This window comes from Xenopus laevis, chromosome 9_10S (assembly GCF_017654675.1).
Source record: "Xenopus laevis strain J_2021 chromosome 9_10S, Xenopus_laevis_v10.1, whole genome shotgun sequence".
NCBI classification, from domain to species: Eukaryota; Metazoa; Chordata; class Amphibia; order Anura; family Pipidae; genus Xenopus; species Xenopus laevis.
This window is the reverse complement of record NC_054388.1, coordinates 86,219,404-86,235,051: the sequence shown is the minus strand read 5'-3', so window position 1 is coordinate 86,235,051 and position 15,648 is coordinate 86,219,404. Positions and strand designations below refer to the sequence as shown.

Here is a 15,648-nt window from a genome sequence, read left to right as displayed (position 1 = left end):
AGCTGGTTGTCATCTGTGAGTTTGGAAATCTAAGAGACCAAATAGTGGAAAAAACAAACTCACCTCCCATTAGAGAGAGACTGCTCCTAGAGCAGGATTTAACCCTTGCAAAGGCTATTACAGATGCTAGCCAAATTGAAACAGCAGTGGCAGAGGCTAAAACTCTCAGTCAGGGAACTGCTGGGAATGTACAGATTGTGAATTCAGCACTGTGGCCTAATAATGCACAGTCACAGGCAAAATACAGGGCTATGGAAATGGATTCACCTACACTGCAAAACTGTGCAGCAAATACAAATAGAAAATACTGCTTTCGCTGTGGTTCAACACAACACACTGCAAATCATGTTACATGTCCTGCAAAAGCTATACGGTGTCGCAAATGCACAAAAGTAGGACATTTTGCTAAGATCTGCCGTAGTTCTAATAAAGACGTTCATGAAGTCACTACTGCAAATGTTACAGTGTGGATAAAGCTGGTACATTTATTCCAGACAAGTTTATATGAACTGTCAGTGTCAGTACTGCTTCTGCTGACAAGGGACACTCCATTAGCCTGATGCTTGATACAGGTTCAGGTGTTTCTATACTACCAAAGGATATTTTCTTAAAGTTACTTAAAGGATCCAATCCCTATGCTTAGTTGCTTGCCAGTGACTGTACAATTTGCATCAAATACTGCAAAATGTCACTTTTACATTGTGAATAAGGGTACTGCTATACTTGGAAGGGATCTCTTTGCTGCATTAAACCTACAATTAGTTGTTGGTCTCATTACTACAGCACCAGTGCCTGCCACACAGCCAGTGTTAACAAAGTTAAGTTGAGACCAGATGTAAAACCAGTACCATCCCCTGATCAGCATGGGAAAAACTTGCTATTGATATTGTCGGTCCTTTTACAGATGCTCCTATAGATTTGCTATAACCTTGATAGACTATTACAGTAAATGGCCTGAAATCGGTAATAACATTTCTGTCTATAGTCTTCAGCAGAGAAGGTAATCCAAAGGAGTTAATATCAGACAACATACCACAGTTTGTCTCATATGAGTTTGAATCCTTTCTGAGAGAGAGGAATATTGTGCATAGCAAATCTTCAGTGTATTACCCACAAGCAAATGGGAGAAATCGAGCTGAAAGAAGCACTACAGACAGCAAATCTAACTGGGAAATCTTGGAAAGTATTTACAACAGAGTTCCTACATAACTACAGAGCAATGTGCCATGCAACAACCCAATCATCTCCTGCTGAATTATTACATGGCAGACAGATGCGCACTAAGTTATATGTTGCAGACATCAAACTTCCACAAAATACGGTGCCTACAAAATCATCTACTGCTGACATTGTGAAATGTCAACAAGCCAAATACAAGGCTTATACTGACAGAAAACGTGGTGCAAGAGAAGTACACTTTCAGCCTGAATCTTTAGTCAGAATTAAGAAACCAGGAATACTGAAACAAGGACAATCTAAATTTACTACACCACTTGAAGTGAGACACCAGCGAGAACCATACACATATGAACTGTCTGATGGACGCATATGAGATGCAAGTCGTCTTGCTCCTGTTAGATATGACTTTGGAGAAGCTCCATTTGATGAAGGACATTTTCCTACTCCTGATGTCAACTGCAATAGGCCTGAAGAAAGTTAACCTATAAGGCGTACTGAGAGAATCAGAAAACTACCTGCATGGACCCAGGACTATGTGATGTGAATAACATATATTACTGCTTTAAGATGCATTGTTGTTGTTTATTACATTTGCCCAAATGCTTTCCTACTATAGGGTGAATATGTGGTGTTTATACAAATGGCCTGTAGATGTCATTGTGCTCAGACTTATACTGTGCATTCTTCCTGGTAGCTTAAAAGTGAAAGTGAAAGCTTACTGTTGTGTAATGCCTGCATGACTCTGCTAATAAAGCACTGTTATACTCTACTCATTCTTGGCTACCCAAAACAACCAAAACATTTTTTAATTTGCACAGCCTATCTATTTACCCAGTTATATTTTTATACTGAACAATTCCTTTAAGATGTTGTTGCAAAGAAACAGGTATTTGCAGCTACAAAACTAGTAGCTACTTCTCTCTTTTGAAGGAAGTGTCTTTATAAAAAGCAGCATAAACCACAGCTTCATGTTAGGGTCCCTTGAGATTTTTTTAATGTTTAGGAATAAAGTCTGATCAGTTGAACTGTTTGTTTTCACCACCTCCAGGGAGGCATTTGGAGCAGATGTTCAGTCTGATTATAAGTCGTTATATTTAATTTGTCTCTTATCATGCAGTAACAGAGAGCTAAAAAACACGGTCCGGCTGTTTCACTAAAAAGTAGCTCCACTCCCACATTGTCTGAACAGGATACATATATTTATTAGGAGATACCAAAAACACTTTCTAAAGATTTCCATTATACAATGGTCCAGGAGAGGAGCTTTTGTTAATGCAACAGGTGCGGAGTAATGAGGAGCACTATACAGTGTCTTTAGGAATAAAGTAATAACAGTTGCAAAGTTTGCCACTGGTCGAGTAACTCATAGCAACCATTAGCATACACATCTATTGGTTAGTAAAAAACATCTATGGGTTACTAGACCTGGGTAAGCAGCTCAACTTTACCTTATACAATATGATATAAGGGGCCAATGAGGTAATACTTTTTTAATCCCTTTTTTGCATTTAAAGATGTTAAAAATAAATACACCAAAAACTAAAAAACCCACCATCTCTGAAATCAAGAAAAAACAAAACAATGATATAATGATGAGGGCACTATGTATTATGCTATGAAATTCCTTTCCGCATAACTAACAAGTTGTGTTTTGTTTAGCATTTTATCTTGCCATGCAAGAAAATCTGGTTGCTTGTTAGGTAGAAAGAAAAACAGCTTTCTAATAAGATTTCAGCATTTTAGCCATTTAAAGTAGAATTCAACCCTAAAGTAAAAAAAAAAACCCTACCCCCCTACTCTACATAGACCCCCTCCCTCCTCCCCCCAGCCTAGCTGCTACCTCAGGCAAATGCCCCTAACTCTTGACTTACCCCTTGGTGCAGATTCTGTCCAGCGGAGTTCACGGCATCCATTTTCTTCTTTTCGGTAATCTTCAGGAAGTAAGTGCCATATTGGCACATGTGCAGTTGGAGCAATTTTCTGTTTCGCAACAACTCTGCATGCGCCCAAAGCCACGGAAATTGCAGAAGCAACGTTCTCATTCCGAAGATTACCAAAGAGCAGGAAGATGGCTGCTGTGAACTCTGCTGGACAGAATCTGCACCGAGGGGTAAGTAAAGAGTTTGGAGCATTTGCCCGGGGTAGCTGCTAGGCTGAGGGAAGGAGGGAGGGGGGTCTATGTAGGGTAGGGGGTACCTATTGTTCTATAATTCATTCCATACACTCAAGCAAACATTGTATACAAACTATGAATTTTATTAATATATTCGTTGAAAAAATCACAAATAAAATAAACCACATTAGAAACAATAGAATTAATTTGTTTTGATTTATACTTTTTGTTGTAATAAGTTCATTAATGAAACTTATTAGAAAATATAGTTATTGCCATATACTAACCACAGTATTAAGCGACCATAAACCGCTAATAAAAGAATAATATAGTTGAAGCTAGAGTCCTGCAGCGGGTCGGGTACCTGCGGGTTACCGGCAAAAAAAGCTGCGGGATGATGGTAGGATTTACTGGTGCGGATATAGTCGCGGGTCTGCGGGTTGTGGGTGGGGTTACGGGTCTCACCTAAAGTTCTTATATTATGTTAAATTGTCTGTATTTTACAAAACTTTTTTCTGCTTCGCACACTTTTGATGATGTCACTTCCGGTTTGCAGCAACATCACTTCCTGTTTATTGGTAGTCAGCGGGTTGCAGATCAGGGTCGGGTAGCGGATCAAAGTGGGTAAATATGGGGGGTTGAGGTTCAGGTTGCAGGTTTGGGTCGGTCCAGGTCTTATAAATTGGTTCTGTGCAGTACTCTACTTGAAGCAACTCCTTGTACCTGTCACAGCGCCCTGCCCCCTTCATTTCTTTTTCATATACAGTTATCACAAAATGGCTGCTTGTAAATACAACCCTAGATGTCTGCAAATTGTTTCCATTTGGTTTCTACCGCTTCCCACATTAAGGCAATGGCAACGTGTGTGAGATTTATGAACCAAGTGCAAAAGTTATTTTTATTGACAAATCTAGGGCAAAAGTGTCATGCAAAACTGGCAGTGAGCATGATTATACTGGATAACTGCATCATGTTGTATTATGGGCAGTGGCATATCTAGGTATAAAAAGACCAGCCCAGGAAGAGAAGGGAGCATTTTTGGGCTGTCATCCATGGAATTATGTTTTCCATGGAAATCAAAGAAGCTTGAAGGCTTGGGACTCTGTTGGTGTGTTTCAGGTGGAGAGTCACCCACCCAAAGCCACCTGGGGTTCTTCTCACTGATGGGAACAGCCAAATTCATGACATAAAACGTTAAATAACATCAACAACTATGCATCACATAACCATCTTCTGTGCTGGCTGTCGCCAGGTAAACATTGGCATAGATCAAAGATCCAAACAGAAATATAAAATCCATGGAGGTGGTGCTATGGTCCTTTACTGAGGGTACTGTAGAGTCCAGGAGTTAAGTGGTTAAAAAGGTTAAAAGAGGTGGTTCACTTTTAAATAAAAATTTAGTTTGTTTTAAAATTCTAACAATTTTCCAATTGGCCTTTCTTTCTTTTTTATAGTTTTTTTTATTTATTTTCCTTCTTTTTCTGATTCTTAACAGCTTTCAAACAGGGGTCACTGACCCTGATATCTAAAAACAAATGTTCTGTAAGGGTACAATTGTTATTGTTACTTTTTATAATGCTTTAATCAGTTCTTCTCCTATTCTTATACAGGTAGAGGGGATCCTTTATCCGGAAACCCATTAACCAGAATGCTCCGAATTATGGAAAGGCCATCTCCCATGGACTCCATTGTAATCAGATAATCCAAATTCACCTTTGTATAAAATTTTTGTATGTTCTAAAATTCTAACAACTTTTTTAAATTATTTTCCTTTCTTCTGACTCTTAACAGCTTTCAAACAGGGGTCACTGACCCTGATATCTAAAAACAAATGTTCTGTAAGGGTACAATTGTTATTGTTACTTTTTATAACATATTCTTTACTCAGTTCATCTCCTAGTCATATACAGGTAGGGGATCCGTTATCCAGAAACCTATTATCCAGAAAGCTCAGAAATACGGAAAGGCCATCTCACATAGATTCCATTATAATCAAGTAATCCGAATTTTTAAAAATGATTTCCTCTTTCTTTATAACAATAAAACAGTAACTGGTACTTGATCCAAATTTAGTAGAACCCCAATTTTTACATCCCCTGATTTTAAGTCTTCCCTCATTTTATATTGTTGTTTTGTGGTCCCACCTATATATTTTGCATAATACATTTCCCTCATTTTTCATTTTCCTGAATTTTACACAATTTTTATGGTCACTGAAAACATAAAATGGGGGTTCTACTGTAATTAATCCTTATTGGTAGCCAAGCCAGCCTATTGGGTTCATTTAATGTTTACATGATTTTCTAGTTGACTTAATATATGAAGATCCAAATTACAGAAAGATTCATTATCCAGGAAAACCCCTGGTACCAAGCATTTTGGATAACAGGTCCCATACCTGTACCAGTCTCTTATTTAAACCATTCCCACGTTGCTAAGGTAATTTGGATCCTAGCAACCAGATAGCTGCTGAAATTCAAAACAATGTTCACAAAAAGTGGCATAATTAGGAAAACTACAAACAATTTAAAAAAGGAAGACCAATTTCAAATTATCCCAGAATACTGCTCTCTGCATTATACTTAAAGGCGAAGCACCCCTTTAAATGGAAAAGTAAAAAAACTAAAGTAAAAGTAAGTTACACAGAAGCTTATTTCTGCATATATAAAAGGAAAACACAGCATCCCATGAGTCAAGCCGTGTGAGTAACAAGGAGTCTGAGAGACAGATTTATTTGCAGTGAGTGTGTGTGAATGCTGTCGGTTGATGGTTATGAGGATGGCAGTAATAGGGACACGATCCCTAGGCACATCAGCAAGCTGCCCTGTCCCTGTGCTGGGAAGCTGTGCCGTTTCTGGGAAAGCAATTACAGCAGTGCTGAACGCTCCCTCCCTGAAAAAGTCCCTGTTTGAAAGACTCTTGAACAGCTGCCAGCGCGCGCTCACACACACTCACACACACGAGAGCTTTCGCTTTCACTTGGACCCCGACCAGCATCTCTCAGCTTCTCCGCAAGCTCCCCGCACTGCACGGCAGAGACAATGTGCCAGCACCAGGGGTGTACAGTTGCGTAACTAACGGGGGAGCAGGGGGTACGATTGGGCCAGGGCCCGCACCCCCTCAGGGCCCCCCTGCCGCTCGCGCGCCACTGGCTTCGGGTGATTCCGGGCGTACGGAGGGGGGCGGGCTAGTAAAGTTGCTGGGAGTGTAATAAAAGAGGAAGCAGACCCTGCGGCTGCAGGGGGGCCCAGGAGGTATAGGGGCCCCATGAGACCCTAATTCATATACAGTTTCAATAAATATTGGTAAAATAAGTCAACCTCTAGACATTTTGGGGGCCTGAAAAATACTTTGCTGTGGGGCCATTATACGTAGTTACGCCACTGCCCAGCACCCAACCAGCACAACTTACACCCCAGGACTAGGCACGTCACACATGAACCTGTTTGGCCATTGGGTGTGTGTAGCCCTGGCAGTGCCCTCCTGTGACAACAAACACAGCTCCTGACTATATGAACTATAACTCCCATACACGCACTTTCTAAGAAGTTAGGGGACGGCAGAACACGATTATTAGGGCTCCATCATGTAACCCACCTGTCTCCTACACACTCATCACTGGCACACAGGGTTCAGTAGCACCAACACAACTGTCCCTCCACTGTGGCCCAGACACGTGCAACATCGAGACACCCCCATATTGCCGAGATGGTTAGCGCTAGTCACAATATCTCCCCTTCATCGCTGCACAATAAAGCTGCCCGGGAAAGTTATGAGGGTTCCGTCCCATTACCCCCACACAGTGAAATATCCCTCTCCAGCCCTGCACATAGTTCTCTTACAGACATTTCTCCCAGTGCCAATAAAGAACATATTAATCCGCCAGAGTCACGGACTCACCTGTCAGAAAGCAGCGGAAAGGGAGCTCGGCGGTCCGGCTGCAGCGCTCATTGGAACCAATCTGACAACGAGCAACAATAGAGCGAGGAGGATGCAGTGCGCATGCTCAAAGCGGACTGCTCCAGCACGTGTGTCAATAAACAGGGGGGCAGGTGCACACTGAGGGTCTGATATTAGCGGCGGGTACAACACAGACTCCGGACAATTAAACGAGTGATTCACCTTTAAGTAAACCTTTAGTATGTTACAGGATGGCCGATTCTAAGAAACGTTTCCATTGGTTTTCATTATTTATTTTTTATAGTTTTATGATTATTTGCCTTTTTGCTTCTGACTCTTTCCAGCTTTCAAATGGGCGACGCTGACCCCCATCTAAAAAGCAAATGCTCTGTAAGGCTACAAATGTATTGTTATTGCTGATTTGTATTTCTCAACTTTCTAGTAAGGCCCTCTCCTATTCATATTCCAGTCTCTTGTTCACATCAGTGAATGGTTGCTAGGCTAATATGGGCCCTAGCAACCAGATTGCTGACATTGCAATCTGGAGAGCTGCTGAATAAAAACCAGAAATAATAAAAAATTAAAACCAATTGCAAATTGTCTCCGAATATCATTCTCTACATCATACTAACAGTAAACTCAAAGGTGAACAACCCCTTTAAAGGCAAGATAATCTTTCTACTTTTGGATGGGTTTTGTGTGGGACGGAGGAAGCTTGAGAGCTGGGCAATGGTGATCCCCCCAACACTGACACTGGGTGAAAAGAGCAGCCCATGTATAAACATGTGACACTGGTGGCCAGCCCCCAAGTTAAAAAAAAACACGTGGTCAGGGACCCTACATAGATGTTAAAAAATTACATTGGTGGCCAGTCCCCCCTTAAAAAAAACTGGTGACAAGGATACCCCCATAAAAGTTAAAAAAAAATGGTAGTCAAGGCTCTCCCACCATAAAATGTATCTTTAAAAATTGTCAGACAACCTTCGTCCTTCTTGTCTTCTTCATTCTCATCTGTGGCTTACTCTTTTTCCAGAAGCTTCAGGCTCCCATTCCGCGGCTGCACTTCTGGTCCCTGCTTCCCCAGCCCACTTACCTAAAAATAGAGAGGCCCACCGGGCATTTGCCCGTATAGATAGATTGTCAGTCCAGGTCGGGGAATGGCACATGGGTTAAAAGACTGGCATTATATGGGGGGTGGAGACTGGCACATGCGCAGAGACAGGGAAGAGACTATAGGAGTTACGTAATAAATGACACTAAGTTTGCCAGGAGCAGTAACCCATAGCAATCAATCAGTAAGCAGAATTTACTGGTCACTTTTTTCAATGTAAACATCTTATTGGTTGTTATAGGTTATTGCTTCTGGTCAAATTTAGAATATATAGGGAACAGAGAGTGGAGTTAGGTATGAGCGTTTGGGGACTCCTTGACACCCTGATGCAGCTTTATGATGCCCCCTCACACCCAGCACATACCATTTCCAGCTGTGGAGCGGGTGTAAGAGGTGCTGCATCACTAGTGTGGAGATCGCAATTGTGCTCTCTGCACTAGCAGAGATGAAATTCCGATTTAAAAATCGGAATTTCATCTCCTAAAGTTACCATTTTTTTGCAAAAAATTGACACTAGCATATGGGAAGGAGAAGCTGACACAAAGGGGCAAATTTACTTCCCTTCGAGTTGGCTTCGTCACACTTCGCCAGGGCGCTGCTAATTCACTAAAATCAGAAGTTGCGCTCAGGGAGGCGAAAGGTAGCGAAGTTGCGCTAGCATAAATTCGTCAAGCAAAGCAAAGTTACGCTAGCGATGCCTAATTTGCATACAGCACCAAGTTAAAGTACAATGGACGTATATGTAGCAGCAATGAAGTTGAGAAATTTGCTCAGGTGCCTCGTTCCACTGGTTAACAGGGGAGGTAACTGGTAACTTTACAGGATAAGGAAAGTTAAACTAAAGAAGTAGCTAGAAATGTTGTACATTATGTTTTGGGCTTCTGTACCAGCCCAAGGCAACCACAGCCCTTTAGCAGGGAAGATCTTTGTTTCCAAAGATGCCCCAGTAGCTCCCCATCTTCTTTTCTGCTGATTCACTGCACATGCTCTGTGCTGCTGTCACTTACTGAGCTTAGGGATCAACGCACAATATACAGTACACATGGACGTGGTCAAAAAAAATTACGCGCTGCAAATCTTTTTATCCCTCTTTCTATTTCTAAAATGTTGGGAGGTATGGTATTACTGCTAAACATTTCCAGTACTGATTTAAGGCATATTTTAAGGGGTGGTTCTACATTTAGTATTTTATAGAATGGCTCATTCTAAGTTTTTCAATTGACATTTTTAATTTTTTATATCATTTTTTTTTTATTATTTGCCTTCTTCTTCTGACTCTTTCCAGCTTTTAAATGGGGGTCACTGACCATTTAAAAATAAAAAAAATTTTTTTTTGACCATTTAAAAAAAACAAATGCTCTGTAAGGTTACACGGTTATTGTTATTGCTTTTATTATTCATCTTTCTATTCAGGCCCTCCTCTATTTATATTCCAGCCTTTTATTCAAATCAGTGCATGGTTGCTAGGGTAATCTGGACCCTAGCAACTGGATTGCTGAAACTAGAGAGCTGCTGAAAAAAGCCGAAAATAATAAAAATTACATTTACATGTTCTCTGTGCATTGAAAATAGGTCCTGGTCAGATTTTATTACCACCATGGCCATGCCTTATCTAACCACACATCTGTCTGCTGCGTCTTCCTGGTCCTTAGTAAAACTTCTAGAATCTAGCAGTTGGTAAGCCCCTTAGGAAGCACCTGGATGTAAAAACCATAAATACATCATGGTTCATTTTGATGGAAAAGTGATACTAAATGCAGAATCATGCAAAACTAGAGTTACCATTTAGGTATATAACCAACAAAATGGCCCAATTTGGAGTGTAGGTTCTATATAAATATATATAATTCTACAGTTTATGGATTTTCATGGACCGTTGTTGAAGCCAGTAGTCCCACATAGTTACAGATCCCACATAGTTCACTTATTGCCCATGAATACCTTTCACTGATCTAACAGAATATATGCTGTGCCTTTCTAGCTTTCATTTATATTTTGCCTGACGAAGGGGCCTTGGTGCTCTGAAAGCTTGCAATGTATTTATTTTTATTGTTAGCCAATATAGGTATCACTTCTATAATACTTTTTGTATTTGTTTGTTTTTTTTTATTTGTCATGTTTGAAGGTGAAATTTCACTGCACATTACACCAAAAACACCATACCAACAGTGAAGTTTGGAGGTGGGAACATCATGGTTTGGGGCTGTTTTTCAGCATATGGTACTGGCAGACTTCATATAATTGAAGGAAGGAGAAATGGAGAAATGTACCAGGACATTCATGATAAGAATCTGCTGCCATCTACCAGGACGCTGAAGATGAAACAAGGGTGGACATTTCAGCAAGACAATGATCCCAAACACACAGCCAAGGAAACTCTTAATTGGTTTCAAAGAAAGAAAATAAAGCTGCTAGAATGGCCCAGTCAATCACCCGCCTTGAATCCAATTAAAAATCTATGGAAAGAACTGAAGATCAGAGTTCATATAAGAAGCCCCTGTAACCTTCAAAATTTGAAGACAGTTTGTGTGGAAAAATGGGCCAAAAACACACCTGAGTGATACATGCGACTAGTTTCTCCATACAGGAGGCCTCTTGAAGTTGCAATTACCAATAAAGACTTTTCTACTAGTATAATAAATAATAATATAATATAAATCTAAGTAAGCGTGTTCAATACTCATTCCATGTTTCTTTGCACTTGCACTATTACACATAACTTAATTTAAGGACTTATTTGTTTTGAGTTTTTTGATTGTGTAGACAGCCCCATTAGAAATATATTTACTGAGAAAAATGTTGACGTGTTCAATATTTATTTTCCCTATATACTCACAATGCCAAATTTCGCTATCTTTTGTACACAGTAGAAATTTCCTGGTATACTCTTCAGTAACGCTATAGAAATATACACTGTATAAGCTTGAGTGAAGAAGAAACACTGCAACCATTAAGATCTATGAAAAAAGCAACTACAATATTAGTGCCATAGACCAGACCAAACAGCTTTATTTCATTCAATGGCGCACTACTCAAAACGAGCTGTTGTATTAATTTTTGGGATGTAACATTTTGCCACAATTTGTGTAAATTGTGATTTCTTTCTATGGATACACCAACTCCATATTGTTATAATTCAGCTGAATGTTGGTGTCCAGTTCAATTGTTGAAATTTTAAAGGTTTGGATTTGGCTAAACACTTGAGATTCGGATGAATTTGAATCCAGCAAAAAGTCTTTGAATAAGTCCAAAGGCTGAAGTAAATCCTGGATTCAGTGCTTCTTATGTTTATTATATTGCTACAAAGTTTACTAAATGTTTACTATAACAGAGTTAAACAAAGGTTTCTGTTATTTCTTGTCAAAGATATCCACCAAGATTTCTTTTCTTACTCAAATAATTGGTGAACTGAAACAACTTTAGCAGACCTGAGTCAAGATAAAAAGATGTCCACTGAAGAAGCATGGTAAAGCATTGTTTAAGGTGGCATCGGCAAACGATTGGATCTCTCCCCGATGTGCCCACATTGAGGTTGGATCAGAATGGAAGCCATACGGGCATTCAGATCGCGGGACCGCATCAACGAAAAGATGTGGCCGCAAACCGACGGGATTTTTTACACTGCTCAATCGCCATCTGGCTGACTTTCTGCTAGATATCGATCGGGGGCGCCCTTTAGATGGCCACACACACAGGCCAATAAGCAGTTTTTATCGGCCCATGTATGGGGGCCTTTAGACTGTTGTAGACCTTTCATCATGCTGGATATGAATTGCTTGTATAGTAAAGAGCAAACAGGATAGAGAACAGGGGCATTTTTGCCATGGAGCAAGGTGAGAACCCACAAGTTACAATAGGCTGCAACAAGCCACTCCTAGTAACTTTAAAGGAGAACTCAACCCCCCCAATTAAGAAAAACACCTACCTACTAAGCTAGATAGTCCACCCTCCCTGCTCCCCCCCACATACTTCAATAGCCCTGAAAATGTCGCTAAAATATTGAATATTGAATTTCCGGTAATTACAGAAATTCTGCTTTTCTAGTGCAGAAAGAGCATTTGCTCTCTCTCTGCGCTAGTGATGCACCCCCCCTGGACCCCCACAGCTATGTTTAGGTAAGTGAGGATGGCAAGGGGGTGCGGCATCGCGAACGCTGCCTGAGGCAGCTTTAACACAAGAATCACCCCTGATAGAGAAGTCTGAAACATTTCAATGCAAAAGGCTGCAAATAGTATGATTATGTAATGACGTGGCCCAATTTGTATTAGTATCTATTGGCATTAATTTAGACCACTGCAATCATGCTTTGTAAACATTTAAAATATGACTGATAACACAAGATCTGTTTCACCTGGGTGTTGTACTTACTAACGGAAGGTACAGCAGTGAAAATATATTCTTCTTCTAGTTCACCCATAAATGGCAAAGATGTTTGGAGGAGTTCAGGTTTTTCTGCAAATTCTAAAGAAATATCCAATGCAAGATCATCCGTATTGTTTTCACTGAGTGTATTAAGAAAATACTCCAGTGGCGTGGGCTGTGTTTCTACAGAATTATTAGGAAATTCAGTTATGTCATTGGAGAATGAGGAGACCGTCTTTTGGGGTAATGGTAGGTCCCCCTGCCATGAACCAATACCTGCAAAGAGAAATAGGCAGAAGACCATATTTGTCTATACAATCAAACAAGTCAAGCAATATTGCATAAACAACTCGTGTCCATGTTGAGTGAGCTATACCTTCAGACAATATTGTCTTTATATGGGTATCTCTGAACTGCAATAAAGTATGCAACAAGAAGAAATATGAAGCCAAACTTCCCAAATATTTTACTTCTATTTTGGACCTATTTGTTTCTTATATTATTGTATTGTAAAAAAAAAATGTACACAAAATATATATTGCTTCATTTTTACTCACATTGAATATCACTAATAACAACAGGCATGTCCAAGCTATTAGGTACACTTACTAATTGCAGGAGGCTCTGGTGGAAACTCTTCTCTCCCATGTCCACAGAGAAGTGATTGGAATGTATTGTGAATTTCAGGTTTTTCTACAGCGATCAAAGCAATTTTCCGGGCAAGATCATCTGCATCATTTTCACTTATCAGACTAACATAATATTCCAAGGATATGATCTGGGTTTCAACAAGCTGATTGAGAAATGTTCTTATGTCATCAGAAGTGGAGTTGGAGACAATTCGTGTTGCAAAAGGCAGGATCTCCTTAAAGAAATTCATGGCTGCATATAAAGGGAAAGACTGTGAATTCAAGGTGTCATTTTAACCAGCACCAGCTTGTTGTCTCTTGAGGAGGAGTAATGAGGAGTAATGAGAAGTACAGCTTTTTTTGTACTAGAAAAACTAGTTTCCTCATTTTCTTTGCAGAAACCAACGCATTTTAATTATTAAACTTCTGATTATATGATTCGAAACCACTTAGAGAACTATATGCTTCCCAAAATGTGTTCACGTTAAATTGATTAACGTTGCACATATGTAGTTCCCATGGATTTCTGGCTAAGCACTACCTTGCATCCTGTCGAAATTTCAGAAGCTGCAAATTGCTAGGGACACATAGGGGCAGATCAAAGGATTATCCTTCGATCAGAAAAAACTTGGAAAGCCTATGGGGACCTTCCCCATAGGCTAACATTGATTTCGGTAGCTTTTATGTGGCGAACTAGGAGGTCGAAGTTTTTTCTTAAAGAGACAGTTTTTTAGTAGTCGAAGGTCGAAGTAGCCAATTCGATGTTCGAAGTAGCCAAAAAAAACATTCGAAAATCGAACTATTTTTCCCTCTATTCCTTCACTCGAACTTAGTGAATGGGCCCCATACTGTGAGGCACATTTATCAAAGCTCGAATTTTGATCCTCGAAATTCGATTGGGGCGTTTATTTATTCAAAAAATCGAATATCTAAAACTCACACTAAAACTCACACAAATTTTACAGACTCGACAACTCAAATAGAACTCGACTAAACTCGATTTGAGTTTTTGCATCGAAAAAAACTCGAATATCAGGAAGGCAAGTAACATGTCCAAATTGGTCCCTGGACTTCTCCCATTGACATATACATGAATTCGGCAGGTTTTAGGTGGTGAATAGTCAAATTAAAATTGAATTAAAATTCGAATTCAGTTTGGATAATTCACAATTCGAATTTGACAGTTTTGACCATAAAAAAAATTGGAAAATTTGAATTTTCAATTCGACCCTTAATAAATCTGCCCCTGTATGCTAGCTAATCATTTAGGGCTATGGCACATGGCATGATTTGACTGCTGTTGTCTGTAAAGTTAATATCACAAAGCAAGAGACCTGCGGCACAACTGTTGCAATTGATTAAGTGATTAGTATTTATTCATCTCATAAACAAAACGGCAACGTTTCGGGCCTCCACTGGGCGCTATATCAAGTCTGTAAAGTTAATGGCACATGGGATATTTTGCCGCCTGCGATAAATCTTTGCTACCTTAGGCAATAAAATATCCCTTGTCTTCTTCCCACCAGCTAACATTGAAATCGCCAGTAATGAAACATACAAGACACACCAGCTTTCTGAAGATGGCTGAAGTTTCCTCGCAAACGAAACCTCTGGAAACTTCCCATCAATTTGAATTTTAACCAATGGGAAGGAAACAAGGGATTTTTTTTCACTCGCAGTAGCGAGGATTTGTCACAATGTTAAAACGTCCCGTGTGCCATTACTCTAAAAAAATACCACAACAGGCAACATGACATTTGCCATCAGTACTTAATTTCCAATTCAAAGGAATTTTGATTATTAGATATGGATTGCTCCATGGCATCAGGAGGTACATGAAATATTTCCTTGAGTACACATCCTGAGAACTGTGGTATTTATTCTTTTTTTAGTTGAATACCCACCAAATTAAATAAATAGATGATAGATAGGTAGATAGACAGATAGATCTAAAGAAATCTTGATAGGAGGAGAAACAAATCTCTTGTTAGGCAAGGACAGGAGGCGGAGCCCTTTGTCAAGGGACATCTGATGACTCTTGCTGTTGCAGATATACACAGGCAAAGTCATCAGTGAGAATCCTGACCATGTTTGTGCTTATATTAATAGTACAAAAAGCCCAAAAGCGTGCCAGCCCAACACTAGCTGCAGAACTGAAAGTTGTTGCAAAGCATTCTCAGGAAACAGATAATTAAATCACTACTCTATTCATGTACTACTGATATAATAGGTAGTGATTGATAAGAACTTATCTTAATGTCTCTTAAGAACATATAGATTCTGAATGTACAGTGCTGTAATAATTTGCTTCATTAACATGAGCAAGCGATTTATGTTAATATCAGATGGTCAAC

The 15,648-nt window shown here is 39.7% G+C and overlaps 1 protein-coding gene across 3 annotated transcripts in view; it reads right to left on the bottom strand.

The window, feature by feature from the left end:
• Positions 1-13,599, bottom strand: part of ciita.S (class II, major histocompatibility complex, transactivator S homeolog) — a 53,558-nt gene extending 39,959 nt beyond the window's left edge. The window contains exons 1-2 of one of the 3 annotated variants that reach the window (XM_041578475.1): positions 13,275-13,599; positions 12,672-12,941 (exon numbers count right to left, since the gene is read on the bottom strand). In XM_041578475.1, coding sequence (XP_041434409.1) covers positions 12,672-12,941; positions 13,275-13,545 — 541 coding nt within the window. In that variant the 5' untranslated portion in view covers positions 13,546-13,599. Of the gene's footprint in view, positions 1-6,889; positions 7,161-7,192; positions 7,428-12,671; positions 12,942-13,274 lie in introns of those variants that run through there. The other 2 variants (XM_018239078.2, XM_041578474.1) reach the window with 2 other exon arrangements.
• Between the last annotated feature and the right edge of the window lie 2,049 nt (positions 13,600-15,648).